Here is a 19,655-nt window from a genome sequence, read left to right on the forward strand (position 1 = left end):
ACATCATGTTGCTGAAAACGTTCTTTAAGGTGATTGGTGGCCTGCAAGTGTGAATCCTAAATGATTCTAATGGACAAACATCAGTGAATGAAAAGAAGTTTAAGCACTCACAGGTCCAGCACCCAGTCTCAGGTTAGCAGAATTTGGGGCCCCTATCATAATGTATATGTCCACTTCAAAAACGGTTCATTTTAAAATGTTTGGTATTAACCCAGATTTTCTAAATCTAACATTTGGGTAGAATGATTTGACTTGTCTCAGGAATCACTCTTATTTTAAGATTTCATGTGAATTTACAGTCAGATAGTTTCTTTTGTAAATCTAACTTTCAGCAGAAGGTGAAAACCTGTGCCATTGTCCCTTTAACATCAGATCTCGCAGCGCAGCAGGGCATGGCCAGACACCTGCTCCGAGCGCACTGAGTCATTTTCAGCCGGACTTTTTTCTACAAGTCAAACACACACAAAACGAGTTCCAGCAATGACCATATGGCTCCTTTAAAGCCGCTGATTTCGGATATGTCCCCACGACAAGTCCCGTCGTGATCGCGGAGGCGCACATGAAGGGCCCGAAGGGGGCTGAAGACGAATTGAAACCTGCAGGTTGGCAGTGGAGGTTTTTGCGCAGCGGCACTGGGTCTTTCTCTCTCTCTCTCTCTCTCTCTCTCTCTGTCTCTCTCTCTGTCTTTCTCTCTCTCTCTCTCTCTCTCTCTCTCTCTCTCTCTGAGATGAACCGGGGAAAAGGAAAGGGCTGGGACAGGGAGGAATAGCTGGAGGGAGGGATGGCTGAATAACGAGGAGAGAAACACCCACTCCGGACTGACCGAATTGTATCCGGAGAGACGGAGTGAGAGAAAGAAACAGAGGGAGAGAAAGAGTAAGAAGAAAGAGGAACCCTTGGGGAGGCAGCAGCAGCAGACTTTGGTATTCAGAGGATTTTTGCTTTGGGGATAAAAGGACGCTTTGAATTGATGACTGGAGAGGTACGAAAGGCGATTTCATTCATAGTGCGTGCGTGTGAGTGAGTCGCTCTCAGGTGTACGGCACTGGAGCGTTTGATCGCAACGACTTAATTTGAATAAATCCGATAGTTTGAACCAAATCTAGCTGAGAAACTTATTTTTAACCGGTCAACAGCACTTTCAAATTATCACTGAAGTGAAATATTGACTATGCGGTCAGTGAATCAAACTTGTGCAGTCTCACAGGCAGGTGGAAAAATGGTTTCAAAATAATAATATAAAATATTTGGCTAAAGACAGTTTTCCCAGAATAAAATAAGTAGCCTGTTTTTTCCTTCGCCTTTAAAATGTTTGCTCCTGTTTGTTGCGTGCGTGCAAGGGTCGTCTTCGGTTCTGTACTATAATGAATTGCATTTGAGTATGTGTGCAAACTGTATTCCAAAAATAGCTTCTTTTTTTAAAAAAAAGCATGCACATTAAGCATATAGACTCAATTTAATTTTAATGAGGGCGGCGCCTTTATCCTGGTTTTCATTAACCAATTAACCAGTTGCAAATTACGCAAACTGAAGACAAGAGAAACTTTTTTGGCTTAATGTGATTTAGATGTGGCTGTAATGTGCGTTTTTCTTTCAGCATAAAGATCACACGAGTAAAGAGAGATACATTGTTAATTGGACCTCACTCTGAAACTGTCTAATCTCAATTTAGAGAGCTCAACTCTCATTTATGCGTGTGCGTATACTTGCATTAATTATTTGTGTGTGTGTGTGTGTGTGTGTTAGAGAGAGAGAATAATTTCCTTTCCTTGTCATTTCCCTCTTCATGTCCTGAGGCTGATCTATGAAAAAAAACTATCCTATTTCCTGGAGTATTTGAAGCTTATCATAATGCATTGTTCTGGCCTTTTGACTCCGTCTGAATTCAACCCGGTATCCACGGGGTTACCTCTACATCAGAGAATGACTCAGTCATGAAACAACTTTTGTTGCACGTGCTATTTTATTCATACCACTGTGAGCGCATGTGTTTCCCCAGGAGGGAGAAATGTTAAGATGTCTGTCTGTGTCTATCCTTAGTGTGCAGGCTAATAATGATTGGCAGATTCAAGAGGCGGTGGAGAGGTGGTGAAGGAGGAGAGGAAGAGCGGGGGACATGTGGAGAAGAGGGTGCAGAGAACCAAAAGTGAAGGGTGAAAGGAGGAGATGAGATAGGGAGAAGAGGAGAGGAGCTGTTGTGTTAGCTCTTGTGGTCGGACAATGGCACTCATGAAATGTTTCCTTGCAGAACTGTCAATCAAACTGCTCTGTCCCTGTCTATCTATCACTCCTCTTTCCTTTTTTTCTGTAAGCTCTTTTGTTAATTTCTTCTCTTCTCTTCTCCTCCCTCAAACAAAGTCCTCCACTGTTTCGCTCTCAGCCTGCTCTATGTAGGCGGGAGGCTCGACCGCTGCTCTGCGGTCAGTCTAGACTGTCAGACTACTGCTCTGTAATTGTATCAAACTGGATATTAGACAGGAGTAACTGATTCCAGATCGGCTCCTTGGGGCTGTGTGGGCAAGGTGGGTCTTCTTGACCCACAGAGCCTCTCTGCAGTTGAATGGCATTCATGGTGTTTCTGTCGCTGAAACCCCCCTTTCTTTCTGTCTCTAACTGCCTTATTTTGCTTCGCTTTTTCTTCTTTTTCTCAACATAATCTAATAATCTTCTTTCTCTCTGTGCAGGTCTAGACTGCTGCTTGTGAGGATGTTGTCAGCGGGGAAGATTAGGTGGTGTTTGTGGGCTCCACTGGTGTTACTGGCCCTAGTTTCACATTTTCCCAGTAAGGCACAGGGTCAAGGTAAGTACTTTTTCCTCTTCTCCAATCTTTTCTCTCTGCTTCTCAACTTCCCATCCCACGTCTGTCCCCTCCTTCTCTCTTTCCCTGCCTTCCAAGCAAGCTCCTATCCCCCTTTTCCACCCCATCCAACTTTTCATTGCCTTTAAGTCTTCCTCCACTTTTTCCCATCATTTCCCTTCATCACTCTTCTCTCCTTCCTTCCCTCAAGCCTATACTCTCACCTCTCTGCCGTCCTCTATCTCCATATCCTTCTCCTCTCCTCCCCATTTCCACATCATTCCTCCCTCTGCCGTCTCTCTGTTTGATGTGCAGGCTCAGTCCAATCAGATTACATCACGCTCATGATCATATCACCTCCATATCATCATTTCACCCTGGCAGCATGGCAATGCTTGCAACCCTGCTGCCGATGCTGCCACGCTTCATAGGGGTTTTAATAAACGTGTTGTAACGGTGCGCTTCAAGCTGTGATGATTTGCTGTGCAATGTGCAACACAATATCTAACGCTCCAGTGTGCTTTGCAATCAAATTCACCTCAGCAAACCTGATTTAATCAAACGAGTCTCATCAGAACGTGGGCTGTTGTCTGTTTTGTGCAATGTTTTTGGTCATGGATGTTAAAAATCTGGATGCACTCTAAACAAGAAAAGTACATTTTGAGTTCCAGTTGCACATGCTGTATGTTAATATAGCATTATTAGCATATCATGTGTTAAAATGTAACAGATGCATGTTTTTTTCTGAATGAGACTTGAATATTCTGACACACTCTTCCTGCTACTCCTCTCTAATCTGTTAATACAGTAACTTTATTGGCTTCAGAGCTAAAGCCAAACTACCCAATAACCCTTTCTTATAATGCGATCAAGACCAGGAGGTCAGGTGATTTAGTGATAGATGTTAGATGTTATTATTTCAACTGCAGCTGTAGGATGCTTTGACTGAGAAAATTCAGCTTCTTCCAACAAATGGATCCAAGAGCTCTTTCCTGAATCTTATGACTGCAGTGTATACGTGTGTGCAACTACGTGTGTGTGTGTGTGTTGTGCATGAGTTCATGGGGGTGTGTATTTGCAATTGGCAGCCTATGAAGTACAGAAAGTCAGACCTACTGTAGTTATCTGGATAGAGATCATATGAAAATGACCCCAGGGGACACTTAAACATTTAGCTGACCCTGCTTTGTGTGTGTGTGTGTGTGTGTAGCTCACATTCCTGCCAGGATGTGGAGTCAGGGGAGCAGGGAAGCAGCAGGTCTTATTTAAAGGAATACTACAAACAGAAATCAAATTTATTTTCTCTCTCTGAAGTTGTTGTTCAAAATCAATAATCCACATACAACACAATCATTTTATTGACAGCGAAATTAAAAAAGAAATTCCACCCTAAAAATAATGTTTTTATTACAGTGGTGTTTTAGAGGTTAGTTTGTGTTTGGGGTCCATTTTTGCTTTAAAACCTGAATGAATCAGTGTGGGGCTGCTTTGTGTTTATTTACCAGTGGAAGTCCTCACTAAACAGTGATTGCTTTGAAATGAAAGGAGGGATTTTCTATTTTACTCTGTCTTTCTCCTAACCTCATTAAGTTCTCACTCTTTGTTCTTCTTTCTTCTGTGTTCTCTCCCTCCATCTTTCTCGCTCTGCTTCTCTTCATTTATTTTTCTCGTCTCTGTTTCCCCCCCGTCTCCCTTTCTCTCTTAACATTTAATTCCAATTTTCATCAGCAGTTCTGTAGGTCATGTTTTTGATTGCATGCAGACAGAAACGAGAAGTGAGACAGAAGTGTGACAGCATAAATTAGGCTGGGATTTGATCCCAGTGAAACAAAGCAGAACATGGACGACCTCCCAGACACTATGGGAGTGTGCCCTGCTCAATCCCTTCATTAAGGAGCATGTGATAGCCATTAATTTTTGCCTGGTCTGTCCCCTGTAAGCTGCAACATCTGGTCAGAGGGGATTTGAGCTTGAGGATTAGTGTGTGTTCTACCTACGGAGGATGTTTGTATATACAACACAAATGTCTGGATATCGTCAGGAACTCCTACTACCAAAGAGTGGGTCAGTCCAGGAAGGTTTTTTTCTCTGCAAGAAATGACCAATGTAGCAAATGATCTGGCATTCACACCTAACAAGTTATATTTAAGATAATTTAAGTCCAAGGATATCGCTTAATTAGTGCATGATTTCATCCTAATCAGCACATACCTTTTGTCATTGAGTAATTGTGAAACATTTGCTTTTACGTATTACTGAAGACGTTACGCTGCAAAATCTGAAGTGCAATTCTGTAAAACTACCAAAATTACTTGGCAGTGCTGACATGGAAACCTAACTTGATATAGCCTACTACAAATTTACTTTGCAAAATACGTTGAGAGGGAAATGTAATTAATACTTGCATTGCATTAATATGCAACGTTTTTTCCAATTTACTAGGAAGTGTGACTTCCTTAAGGCATTTACATGTTATGTTGGCAAACAAGACTAGAGTCATGCTAGTAGCTCTGTGAGACTGTACTTATAGGCACAGTGGTGCTTTGAGCGAAATGCTAACATGCTTACAGTGACAATGCTAACAGACTGATGTTTAGCAGGTAATATTTATCAGGTTCAGCATCGTAGTTTAGCAGCTGAGGCTGAGGGGAATGTCATTAGTTTTGCAGGTATTTTTTCTATATTATTGAACAAATTGAAATTTTGACCTGATGATGGCACTAGATGAAAAGTTGGATGATCAACAGAGTCATTAGAAGTTATGTAGGAACTTTGAATATCTGTAGCAAATTTCTTGGCAATCCATCAAATATTTCACTCAAAACCAAAAATGTCAACCTCATGGTGGCGAGAGAGGGAAAGTCAAGGGATCAACAAAGCCTCGGGGGATTATGAATGTTCACGACAATCCATCCAATAGTTGTTGAGATAGTTCACTTTATACGTGAAAAGCTGGACCTGCTGGTGGCGCTAAATGAAAAGTCACCAAATTAATGAGGTACTGCACACTTTGTTTTTTTAAATTATATGACTGTACTGTGATTAAACACATCAATGCTGGTGTTAATTTTGACATTCTCACTAAATTTTTAAAAATCTGCATTTCATGGGTTGGAAATGGCTCAACATGCGTGTTTTAAATCACCCTGAACCTGGAACCTGCAAGGCCAATGTTGACGTAGAGTCGACCGTTTGGGACTAATTTACGTAATGACAGTTATATATATATATATATATATATATATATATATATATATATATATATATATATATAAAAGAGTAATCAGATGTGAGCAGCCCACCACCCCCAGCCTTTGAGTGGGAGTCTGTGAAACAGCATCATTCAAGAGTTTACGCTAGTTTTTGCTAACCCTCTACTTAGTATGTTTCAATTTTGGCCCAATGGTTCAGACTTGTGCTTTTGACAGCTGTAGAAGGACCACCGGACTGCATTCTTTCCCTTGATGATGAAACAGCAGGGCTACGGCTACGACACTCCCCCACAGACACACACTCACCGGAGAGCCTCTACAAATCGTCTTTGCTAATTTGTTGTACTGTATATAAATCGATTTTTTAGGAGACAGGATTTGCACACAACATACAGTCTGTACTGCAGTTTCAGCTACGCTAGTTCTTTGCTCCTTCATCTGAGCTGTGGGAACAGCTTTGATACTGTTCTTCATGCAGAAATTGAGCAGCATGCAACACAGTGGCTTGTTGTTATTTTTGTTCTCTGGCTGTTAGTTTGGCCTTGACAAGTATTGGAAAGGGAAATGTAAATTTTGTTCTCTGCTCAGTCCAGAGGGTGCAAGGAGTGACCTGGCACTTTGTGTTGCTGTTTCCAATGCAGCAGTGACAAAGGCAGGATAGATGCAGAAAAAATGTCTGATGGTGGAAGTTTGGAGTTGTCTTGCCTTATTGTTAAGTAAGCATTTATTTTTATAATCAGTCCTGTTCCCTGATGAGTCAGTTAGTCATTGTGAAAATGTTAAATGTGTGTGGGTTGTTCTGTTTGTGTGTGCTTACTGTGTGCATAGTTAATTATTATAATTGATTTTGCTAATTGGCTGACAGCCCAGGTCAATACTGTGCTTCATGACACATCACAATGGATTATGTGCTTGAGAACACATTTACAAAGATATTGCACTTTTGTGTTTGTGTGTGTCTTGACAGTGTGTGTGTTTGTGTGGCAAGTGTGTGGTTAGAGGGCAGCCTGGTGAATTAGTATGAGTGAAAGTGTTGGCTAATAATTTCAGTTATAATGAACAGGGAGAGAAGCCAATGATGAGAAATCATTTATTCATAAACAAAAGAGAGGATGAGATGGAACAACCTGTTTTGAATTTAAAAACTGCTAAATTATCCAAACCCAGACTGCCGTCACCTTGCCACTCTGCTGCTGTTGATGGTAATCCAGCTTGTCATAATCATCAGCCACTTTGGACTAAATGGAGCATTGAATCGTTGGAGATGTGATGTGCAGGAGGCTCTCTAATTTTGTTATTGTCAGAGCATGTAGATAATGTCTTGTGATTGTAAATAAACCAAATGAACTTTAATTAATGGGAATATGAGCTTCTTTTGGGGAAATATGAGGCTTTGGCAAGGACTGATACAGGAACAAAAGGACTGCACAATGTATAATATCACTCAGGATATCCAGTTCACTCTACATCCAATATGCATGCGAATTACACAGTATGGGTACCACAAAGTAGGTAGGAAAGCATGAAATAGGCTACGAGCGTTTTGGAACATAGACGTGCTTCCCAAAATCACAGAGTGGAATAGGGCCTAAAGTGACTCAGGGCTGAGCAGATATTGTAGTAGTACAAGGTTGTGAATTGACTACTTGGGTCCTGGTTTTCCAGAAATAACTGATAAAAACTGCCATATTGGTAAGAAAATGACGCTTGTTTAAAGTGAAACTTAACTTGTTGCTGCAGTTTTCTAGAATCACGTAACCTGAGTTTATAACATTTTGGGTGATCTACATGTCTTCCATATATAATCCCAAGTTTAAAGAAACTAAATACTATAATAAACTAAATAAAAAGTAAATGCATTTTCATTTGCTGTTTTGTATCTCTCTGAGATCAGGCTTTAAGGGATTTTCTTTTCATATAACTTTACAACTTGGGTATTGTTAATATAGTTCTGGCCATCATTTCTATCAGTTATGATAAAATTGTACTCACCAAAATAATTGCTGACATCTGGGAACACGGCGACATTGCTACAATAAAAACAAGGCAAGGCAGCTTTATTTATATAACACATTTCAAACATAGAGGCAATTCAAACATTGGAATGACGTTCAAAAACAATTAGCAAAAAACCCAGAAAATTAATTAAGATAGAATAAAATGATTTAAAATTATAAAAAGTTACATAAAATGAGATAAAATACATTAAATGAAATAAAATACAAATAGAATAGACCAGAAATACAGACATAGTGCAGTTATGGTGCAGCAATGAGTTTTAAGTTGCCCCAGATGCTACAAATGAAATTAAAGTGCAGTAGAGAAACCAATCAATCAAAGGCACAAGGGAACAACAATTTTAAAATTTAGATTTGAAACCGGCTAGTTTTAGTGCACATTTGAGATCAGCAGGAAGTTGATGAAGACAAAAAGCCAGCAGTTTAGCCAGATTATCTTTAACCTGCAATAATAGATAGATATGTATTGGCCACTTGGGGGTAGCGGAAACAAGATGTAAACACTGACATATTATCACCTTTTAAGTTGATACGGCAAACATGTTAGCAAACAGTTGTCTGTTTACACGTCCACAGAGTAATAGTGCTTTGGAGTTGTGTTTGTGTTTATCTGATGAATGTTAGTCCAATATTCACTCTCCTTTTAGCTCTATTTTGGTCTCTACCAACTCTTGGCTGCTAAATGCTCTGCTATGTTCACCAACTTAATCACTTGTCAGTATATGTTCAGCAGTGTACTCAGCAGTGACTTAGACCTGAAAATGTTCTGTGTTAGTATAGCAGACTCTATAATTTAATATTTCATTCTTGTTTAAAGTCAGTAATCTCTTGCAGAATTAACCCAGTTGAATATTTTATGGTGATATTTTTTCACCGTTGGTTGGCAGGCAGGCAGAATATTATGCCTTCCCTCACCAGATTGCACATGGTGACGGATCATCCAACAGACTCTTAATATTCAGCCAGTCCTTAAGAGAGATTTCACACTCACATACTCTCTCTCACACACACACACACACACACACACACACACACACACACACACACACACACACACACGGCAGCACAGAGATAAGTGTTGAGGGAAAAAGGCATCACTTAAACAGGTAAAGCAATGAAAGAGAGAAAAAGGTGCTAAGCCACTACTGTAGTGGAATTGAGGAGCACAGAAGAGGAGAAGATAGGATAAAAGAGCTGAAGAGAAGACAAGGGAAGAGGAGGAGAAGGAGAAGAGAGTTTAAACCCAAGGATGAGAAGAAGAGATGTGATAAAAGAGTAAAGTGTTCATGAGAGCAGCAGAGGAGATAAAAGAGAGCTGAGAGGTGGAAAGAAAAAGCCAGAGTGGATTTGGGTTAAGTGCTATCTCAGTGAGCAGAGTAGTTCTTGTAGTGACAAGACACCGGCCACATCAAACGACATGTGCTACAGCGCTGGATTGGCACTGAACACACACACACATATACATTCATACACACACACTCATACACCCCCCCATCTCCCTCATATACAGTACAGTAGCTTGTGTGACAGTGCGAGCCAGCAGTTGTCATCCATACGTCTTGGGTATTAGTGAAGGCACTGTAGGCTGAATAGTCACTGTGGAGTCAGTATGGGGCTAAAACAGGGAATTAAAGGATTGAAAAATGAAGGGGCATGGGACATGTAGGAGGTAAGATGAAGGAAAAGAAGAGGAGACAGAGGAAAAATATAAGTATGTGAAAAGTGGAAAACAGAAAACAAAATGGAGACAATGGGAGGAAAAATGGATGGGAGGAAGAGGATGAGGAGATGAGAAAAATGATGGGAATGAGAGGATAGAGAGAAGTGAGAAAGGGGTAGAGAGGGGAGGAAAGAAGCAACTGGCAATGAAAAGAGAGATTGAGAAAAGCCAGGAAGCTCAGAAGAGACAAAGGAAAGTCATGAGGCAAAACAGAGCAAAAAAGAGAGAGTTGAATGGAAGTTGAATAGAGACATTGTTGAGTAAGGAAAGAGGAAGAAAGAAGGAAAAGTGAGAGAAAAGGCAGAAGAAGATCAGGGATAGTAAGAGAGAGTAGCAGGATGAAAAGAAGCCAACGTAGAGCAGGGTGGTGAGCCAAATCAGGAGATGGGAAGAGGAAGCTTACAGAAGAAGTTGAAACAGAGACAAGGAACGAGGGGAGGGATGGAGAGAGGAGATGAAGTGAAGCAGAGGAGTGGACATTGAGCATTTACTCATCTACCAGGAATCCCTGCTAGCCATCACTGCTGCTAATCCTGGGAGGAGTCATCCCTTCTCAAGCTGGGGCATCATGCTTTGCCTGTATCGCTCTAACCCAGATAATTCCAGTTCATACTGGGCCTCCAGTTAAAAGACTTTTCTAGTTCACTCTCCCTACAGAGTCGGGAGATTACTCAAGTTCATACTTCAAATTTGACCCTTTTAAAAGTATCGTTGAATTAAGATTCAGCTGCACGAGGTGAGAACATGTCGTTTTGAATTGAATTCTATAATTTTCTGGCACTGGGGTAATTTTTTTTCATTGAGGCTTCAGTGACTCAGACTATTTACTGGAGCTAAATTTTGTTGCTAAGCAGTAGTCACCAAAGTTCTGCCAAATGGCTGGACTTGCATTTACTACCTGGCAAGAAGCTTATGCAAGGGGGGCTTGCTGATTCCAGTGGTGTACCTCTTTCAGATAAGTGGCTTCGGTTTGTGTGATACACTGTTGCGCTATAACTGGGTATAAGCTCTGTAAGCCATCTAGCCAGGGTTTCTACAAAATTTAAAATTAATTTATTAATTAATTAAATTAATTAATTTAAAAGTATCTTGAGATACAGAGAGAGGACGTCTAATGCGTTTCACAAAAGCATCTTGGCACTGTGATTCAGAAAAAAGTGTGAAATGTTGAGCTCTTGGATGATATTTATTGCTGTACGGTGGTAAACAAGAACAGACACAGCGGTTTGTGAAGGGTAATTTATATCAGAGACCCTCATGTTCTGTCAGCATCCACAGCTATTGAAGCTATTATGCCCATATTCATTAATCATAGTCGTTGTCTCTGGAATAGCCTCCAACTTATAGACCGTGACATGCATTCACGGAATAAAAGAGAGTCATAGTTAGCTCATTCCTTTTTTACATAGGTTTTTTATTATAATTCAGTGGGTGTATGTGTGTGTGTCTTCATTGATATGCAAAGCAAAGATCAAGGTATTCAAGGCAATTTTCACCTGGTTATTAGTACCCTGTCTGCCAACTCAATTCACCTACTATCAAGCACATGCAAAATGATACCAGAGTAATAACCTACCAGCTCTGTCACAGACTTAAATTATTCATAGATTCGTATTGTGTGCCGTAATTATACTGTTTCATCCTATGCATTTTGAGTATTTGATAGGTGGTGTGGTGATTACTTAAGAAAAGGAGTGAGCAAAATGTAAAACTGCAACGTGCTGCGCTGTGTCCCTGCAAAACGATCAAAGAGCATCATAAGATCTGGTGATGAAAAGTTCAAGAAGTTGTCCTTGTTTGACAACTTGAGACTCGATTCTGTTATTTTGGCTTCTGGGACTTAACATTAACTTGTGAGGTAATACCATGACTAAAATTTTAAGGATGTTTGGCAGAAAAGTCATGGCTGAAATTAGGTTAACTTTTTTAACTTTTCTCTTTACCTTAAAAATTGATTTTAGTAGAGAAAAAGTATAAAATCTGTATACTTCAATTATAGATGTAATATATTATAAACATATCAGCATATTAATATACTAAAAGTAAACTAAATCTACAGTTTACAGTTTTTCGACCCATGTTGACCTGACCTGACTTCATTTTGTGCCACCTTTTCAAAGAAAGAACCTAAAAAGAAATCTCACTCAGCTAACACACACAGGCATTTCTAACTTTTCTGCCTACAACATAACAATACAATAACGCAATTTAGGAAATACAGTGCTCTCTGATTATGGCCTGAATAGGATTTTCCATTGAGAAAGATGGAGGTCTGTTCTCATCAGCGAGTGAAAATCCTGCACAGTACCCCTCAGGTTTGTCAACATCATATCACCCATTTTTTCTCTACACAGTTTCTCCATAATGGCTGATGTACAGTCTTTACATGTCAGCACTCTATAAACATTCATCACATGCCATTAATTGACAGATCATCATCAATTTTTGTAGGTTGTAGGATCGCGAATGTGGGTCAGCTGTTAAAGCTGTCAAAGTTTATTATGGCTTAAAAGGACTCTTTTGAATTGTAGTTCATTAATATTATTCCCCAGATACCTCCAGGCCCAGAGTAGTTGGAGGTTATACTCTGGTTCTTTATTTATATAGATTACTGCAAAGTTAGCTGCCTGAATGACATGCTTCCAGAGAAGAAAATTATATGTTTTTGTGTCCCAAAATTCTTCACCAATTACAGAACTGTCACTTTGTTGTGTGAATATGAGTCAGAAATACTTTAACATGTAAGAGCGTGGATGGAGCTCTAAATGATTGGAAAGAAATTGTGATTTATTTCAAACCTATTCAGTTTATTTTTTTTATTAACAATGTACTGAAAAAAATCAACATATCAGGCTAAGAAATCTTGTGTGACCCCATCTACTTATTAAGTGTTATCCTGACCCCAAAGTTAGTTTACTGGTTCATTGTAATACTGTAAGTATCACTTCAGTCATTTCAGTTGAAGGATATTTTAAGACAACAAGGCATGTTTTTAAAGAGTGCTGACAGGTAAAGTGACTTTACATTGGCAGTGTCATCAGATTTATGGATGACAGTGTCTACTAATTTAAAGAAACTTTGTAGAAACATATTAAAAATTTGTGGTTTGTGGTGAACTAATATAGCAAACTGGTGATATGTGTCGCAGACATAAAGGTTATGTCAGCGACTTTTGTTTTCATCTGAGGTGAATATGTAGTATTCCATAATACTACATTTCCATGTTGCCACTGTCCGTTCTGTCTGTCTCTCTGTCTGTAGATTAAAAACAGTCAAATTCTCTTCTGCTTCTCTACTAGCCACAGTCTGCCCATACACACACACACACACACACACACACACACACACACACACACACACACACACACACACATACACAAACACACAGACCCACGCAGAGAATGGCTGCTGTCACCATTTTTAACAGGCCACTGCAGATCTGTTTTCATTGACAAGAGAGCTGGAAAGTATAGCGAGCTGCTGAGGATGCTACTGTAAACCAATAATTTCAAGCTCAGAGATGTACGCTCACATATTGGCACAAGCAAAAACTTTTTACAGAACAAAAATCATCCCTCCTCATATCACTTTTCCTTGGAATGTATCTTATAGAGAATTTGACTGGAAATAGTTTCTTCTAATTCTGTGCCTTTTTAAACCTTTTTCTTACTGTTTTGAGCTGAAACAAACTGAGGCTGAGCTGAATGCTATGCTGAACGGCTTTATGTGTTGCTGTCATGGATACAAGAACTTCAAAACTGAAATTCACTCAGCCCTGTCCTTCTGTCCATCCATTTATTCATTTCCTCTTTGAGTCATTTTGATTTGTGGCTTTTCTGGGGGCAGACTTTATGGTCTTGGTGGTGTTTCTGGGTTTAACCACTGACTTGTTGTCATGTTAACACATGTTGATTGGTGGCTGGGAACTTTTTAATTCATATAATTTTCATTCATCAACATATTATTTATTTCCAATCATCCCCTAGCTTTATTGAAGCTGATTTAAATGTGGTTAAATGTTTTTCAGTTCCAGTTCCAAGGAGGCTGCGTTTCAAAGTGCTGAGCTCAAGCAAACTCCTCGTTTCATGGAAGGAGCCCAAAGGAGACTTTGACAGCTATCTATTCCTCTACAACAGTATACCAGGTAGGATAATTTTGCTGTACAGACACACACACACACACACGTAGAGACGCTAAAGAGAATTTGGACTTTGAAATTTTGGGGGAAGGATCCCATTATGACTTGGATTTTCTGTCTGTCCGGAAGGATTATGTAATTTACTTCTTATCAAAGCTCCTTTGAAGGGATCACACTCCCGAGAGATATGGAGCACTCAGTTTGTCCTGCACCTCTGCCAATTCTGAGACAAAGGAATGTTTTTGCTGCATACGTGGAGCCTGTCAGCAGATTTCAAAATGGGACTGATAGGTACACAGGACAGTCGGACCTACACTGACTCATGATGGAGTTCAGGCCAGGGCAGACGAAAGTCAACGGCAGCCATAGTAGTCATTCATTCAGCATGAAACTGTATTTTCACTGTGTGGCGTTGTGGGCATGATGCCTTACATCCTGCTTTTATCCTGCATCTGTCAGTAGTCGATTATTGTACAGACACAGGGCATGACCTCGTCTCTTTCTGGGCATGCACAGTGTAGTCAGTAATCACCCTAATTACCACTGACGTCTCTCTTCATCATGTAATCACAGTGCACCTACCATCACACCCATACATCTCCTTCACATCAATTTCTTAACTACTGCTGCACCGCTGCCTGCATTTGTTCCGTATTAATGCTATGCTGAACACTGCAGACAATTCTTTTGCAGCCGCTGTAAAAATGAATAAGTAGGACTGAATAAGCACTCTGTAACATAAAACTTGTTTCTTGCAAACAACCCTTTGCGAGAAACGCCTCGTCTGACAATTCCTTGCTGCCTCCGACAGCTGAAAAGAGAAGAAAAACTGAAATTTATGGCCACTTCCTTTCAGGGAGGAGTGCAGCAGTAGCTCACTGGAATTCAGCAAATGCAGTAAAAAAAAAAAAAACTTTCACAGTGTCCTCACTGCATCCATACACTATGTGATTAATAAAGCCTTATTTGATAATAAGGAGGATGAGGACACAAATACCTGTCCTGTGTCCTGATGTCCAGTCTCTTTTGTCTCTTAGTCCATCTGAGTTAGAGGAGGTGAACAACACCCATGGTAAAGCTTGTTAACACTTGCTGAAGTCCTTTTGTTGAGAATAAAACCCAATTTTAGATCACAAAAGGGGCTGTCTAGCCTTTTGGCTCAACATAATATCCCTTTTCTACTCAGAGCTTTTCTAAAAAGGAGCAACTTCAGAGCAACTGGATAAGGATTCAGGTTTTAGGTTGAAGCAGATGACTCATTTTTGCCAACAAAAATGACTAGCTGGGGTTTTTTTCAATGCCTATATTCCTTAAAACATCATCTCCTGTCAATATTTCCCCATTATCAGCTTGTATCCTTGTGAATAATGTAACCCATGTCTTATTACATCAAAAGTGTTTAACCTTAGCCTTGCTTCTCTGTCCAATGGCTGTATCCCCTATTCTATGACAGTGCATGAATTAAACTAAAATAAGCCCTTATTGGAAGTCTGTAGCCTGCCAGCAATTCTGAAATTCAAATTGTGTGGGTTGTGTCTGTGTGCACTTGCATATCTGTGTGTTATTTATCAGTGCCAGATGTCTATATTTACTCTCTCAAATCTCAGCGGAGATGAGGCCAAACCCAGCAGAAAAAAGTTCTTACTCATAGACTGTATAAAACAACTGTAACTTATTGTTACACTGTTGCTGCAACCAATTAGAGGAATATTAAATTGGTATTGGAAAGTGTGTTCGATTTTCAAGCATTGTAAGGTACAAGAAGTGGTGTAGAAACCAGTTGTGGTCTCTGAGGTTTAAAATAGGTTGTAGTATTTACTGCAGCAATACAGGAGAATGTGCATATTTACTGTGGCACTAATGCATTAGACAATGGAAGCCATGCATTTAGTTCATCACATAGACTGTATAAAAGAAGGGACGCATATAGTCTGTGGGACACACTTGTAGTGGCTGTTGTGCCCCAAACGGCCACAAGGGGCAACAATGAGCCCATTCCACACTTGAAAACAAACTTCGACAAGCGACACAAAGGTGAGATTTATGCGTTATTGGAAGTGTTTTCAACATATATTTTTCTGTTTTATAAGAGAAAAGACTTCAAGGATGAAGACTACTTTGTTGTTTTGGCAAATGTACGTCTGGTTAACCACCTCAACCCTGTCAAAGAGCAGCCCAACATGCAACATGTGCTTTGAGATTCACTTCCAGCTGCTAATGCTACCTGTAAACCGATGCTAACCTTAGCATTAGCTACAGAGGAACCGATGCTAACCTTAGCATTAGCTACAGAGGACCTGCTTCAGCTGTAGCTAATGCTACAGCTGAAGCAGGTCCCAGGAATGAAATAGCGTTAATAGACTAACGTTACAGGAAGGATGCTTTATAAGCATTTAGAGGTCATGCCAATAAAAAATAGCACATTTTGAAAGGTTTCATGAGGTCAAAGCTGATGAAATATCATAAAAGATTTACTCTGAAAAGAGTTTAAGAAAAGAGGAAAAGACTGAGGAGTATAACTGAAACCATGATATTTGGTGGCCGAGGAGGTCTGAGACATTTTCAGCAAGACAAAAAGGTGGAGACTGGGTAGTGTTTTGAGGTTGAGGTATACAGGTTTTTGTAATTATTCATTCTCTGTATGACTGTATTTATTGTATGATTGATCACACTAGTGAAGCCACATTGTGTTCTTGTGCGTGTTATAGATTATGGCCTTTGTCTAATTTTAACTTAACTTGTGGCATATTTGTACAATATTTTTGTTGTTTCCTTAATTGCATTTTTTTGGCCACTATAAAGAAAAACAACATGGCTGTGTGTGCTTTCTTATGATTGTCCCAGGCCTGTTTTGCATTTGTGATGAAGCATTCTTGTTAAGCAGAATGCCATGAAATTCCAGCCAACTTATATTTATTCTGGTTTAAAATGAATGTGACAACAGTTTTAAAAACAAGTCAAGCATCAGTTGTGCTGTAATTTTCCAAAATCTTCTTAATTAAACTTAATATGGAGAGATGATGAATTTAATGGGTTTTCCACAATTGAGTCATCCCACAAACTGCAAGCTGTTTTGGATGACATGGAAAAAAATCTGATCAACATTTATGTTGTTTGAACTCAAAGTCAAATTCAACTTTCAACTAATTAAAAGGAATAGTTTAACATTTTGGGAAATCTGCTTCTTTGTTTTCTTGTCAAGAGTTAGATGAAAAGATCGATGCCATTCATGTCTGTGCACTAAGTATGGAGCCAGGGCCTGGAGTCGATAAGCTTAGCATAAAAACTGAAAGCAGGAAACAGCTAGCCTGACTCTGTCCAAAGTTCACCTCTGAAGTTCACTAATTAACACGTTGTATCTCATTTGTTTAATTTGTACACAAGCAGAAATGTAAAAATGGTGATTTGTGGTTTTATGGGAAGTTTCTTGGTTTAACAACTTCTTAGCCTGGCACAGTGACTTCCCAGCATTTTGTTGTCACTGCAAGTTTGCCAGGCGAATGACAAAACTTTTGTTCGCCAAGAAATAGCCACAAGTATGTCCTTCTAAAATGATAAATAGATGTTTTTACATTTCTCTTTGTGTTCGTATTATACAAATAAGACACAACTTTTATTACTGAGCTTTTTTGTGGTGCTGGTAGCCATGTTTTTGATCTTTGGAGAGATTCAAGCTAGCTGTTTCCCCCGTTTACTGTCTTTATGCTAAGCTAAGCTAATTGCCTGCCGGCTGTAGCTTCATATTTAGGGCACAGACATGAAAATGGTATTGATCTTCTCATCTAACTCTCAGCAAGAAAGTGAATAAGCGTATTCTCCAAAATGTCGAACTAAAGTATTTAACACTTCACACTTCACGTTAGGTGTTTGTCAACACTTTCAGTGCCTGAAAAAGAAATGAAAGAGGATTCACGCACCAACTGTAGAAAATAATGGCCTTGTTCAGACTGCCAGCCCAAATCTGTTTTTTTGGCATATCCAGATTATATCCAGATTGATTTTAGAAAGTCTGAACAGCAAAAAACTACACAACGTTTTTTGCAAATCAGATCCAAGCCACATTTGGAGGTGGTTTGAAATGCGATTCCAATCAGATTTCTATAGATGCGTCTCAGTCCAGATGCCCTGACTGCGCAAATCAGATTCCAAAATGTCTTTGACACACAATGACGACGTCCAATCCAGAGTGATTTTCTTAACCCTGAGAAAACTGAGACTTACTCTCAGTGCAACAGTTGTCATATGGGGACACAGTGAATGCCTACCCTTCACTTTAAGCCCAGTACACTGATCCATGCAGTTACCTCACCTGAACCACTGTCCCCTTCAGTAGGATTTATCTTCCTTCTCCTAAAGGCGTCATTAGTTATCACTGCAGGCACAGGGGACAGACACACACACACACACAAACACACACACAGACCTTATTGATGGTCGAATTGATTGCAGGGTCAAAATTGAAATGGTGTGATAGTGTGACCTGCTGGCCTGATGGGAATTAACTGCTAAGGAGAGAACACAAGCACACACGCGCTTGTTTCTTTGTGAGGATCGACAATTTGTTTTAGGGACAAATTGTATTTTCCTAATCTCAAAGCCTAAGACTAACTCTAAACTTTATTCTTTCTCTAAGCTTCACCCACTTGCCCTAGAAAAACAACAACAACATCATAAACAGAATTAACTTTGGACCCACAAACCATCTTAGTTTTGGAGTTTTGTCTTTTTCTTTTTTTTGTCATTTTAGTGTTTTTGTGAAGATATATGCTCCTCACAAAGACATGCACGCACAAACAAATCCACTATAAAATAAAATATTTTGACCTTGAATGTAATGTTTGCCTGCCTTCAGAATGAAGAATGTTAATCAGGTCTTCTGCTGAATTAACTTCATATTGGCTCGGTCAGGAGAATACTAATATTTTGCTTCCAAGCAACTGAATATAGCAACAAGGAATGAAAAATACTGGATCAAAATATATGTGAGTCTAACCTTTGCCCCTCTGTCTCTTCTTCTTCTTCTCTCTCTCTGTCAGGTGGTCAGCAGAGGGAGATCATAGTATCTAAATCTGACACTAAAGTGTTGATAACAGACTACAACCCCTCTAAGGACTACACTGTCAGTGTCATTGCTGTCAGTGGCAGTGAGCAGAGCAGACCGCTTCAGGGCAGACATAAAGGTACGTTCATGCATTTTACTTTTTTGCTTCTATTCTATTGCTGTACTGTAATGTGTAGCTCCCACATAACCTGTTCTGCTCTACTCTCATCTCTTCAAACCTATTGAACTGTACACTGTCATGGTCTTCACTACTCTACTCTGCTCCTCTATTTTACTTGACACTACACTTCTATACTCTCAAAACTTTTTTACCTTCTTCTTATTTCATCTCCTCTCATTTCCTTTCCTCTCTACTCAACTTTGTTCTGATATGCTATAAGTGTACTCCTCCGTCTCGTTTCCTCCCCTCTCATCTTCACCCTCCCTTCTGGTTTCTTCTCCTCTCCTTTCCTCATGTTTTCTCCTGTCTCCTCTTGTTTTCTCCAGTTTCCTCTCCTCTCCTCCTGTTCTTACTTCCTCTCCTCCTTTCTCCTCTCCTGTCTTTTCCTCTTTTCTCCTCTCCTCTCTGTAATGCTGTACTCAACTTTGGTCTGCTGTACTCTCTTTTTATTTACCATATTCTACTCTGCTCTAGTTTAATCAGTATCAATGTATGTGCTTTTCTTATTGGCATATGTAGATCCAAATAGAGAAGGACTCTCTAAAATA

The 19,655-nt window shown here is 39.7% G+C and overlaps 1 protein-coding gene across 5 annotated transcripts in view; it reads left to right on the forward strand.

Annotated features, from left to right (window-relative positions):
- Positions 1-480: 480 nt before the first annotated feature.
- The window catches only part of col14a1a (collagen, type XIV, alpha 1a), a 133,767-nt gene continuing 114,592 nt past the window's right edge, over positions 481-19,655 (forward strand). For 2 of the 5 annotated variants that reach the window (XM_044207903.1, XM_044207899.1), the window contains exons 1-4: positions 757-982; positions 2,685-2,800; positions 13,775-13,891; positions 18,922-19,065. In XM_044207903.1, coding sequence (XP_044063838.1) covers positions 2,707-2,800; positions 13,775-13,891; positions 18,922-19,065 — 355 coding nt within the window. In that variant the 5' untranslated portion in view covers positions 757-982; positions 2,685-2,706. Of the gene's footprint in view, positions 603-756; positions 983-2,684; positions 2,801-13,774; positions 13,892-18,921; positions 19,066-19,655 lie in introns of those variants that run through there. The other 3 variants (XM_044207901.1, XM_044207900.1, XM_044207904.1) reach the window with 3 other exon arrangements.

Source organism: Siniperca chuatsi, linkage group LG9 (assembly GCF_020085105.1).
Source record: "Siniperca chuatsi isolate FFG_IHB_CAS linkage group LG9, ASM2008510v1, whole genome shotgun sequence".
NCBI classification, from domain to species: domain Eukaryota; kingdom Metazoa; phylum Chordata; class Actinopteri; order Centrarchiformes; family Sinipercidae; genus Siniperca; species Siniperca chuatsi.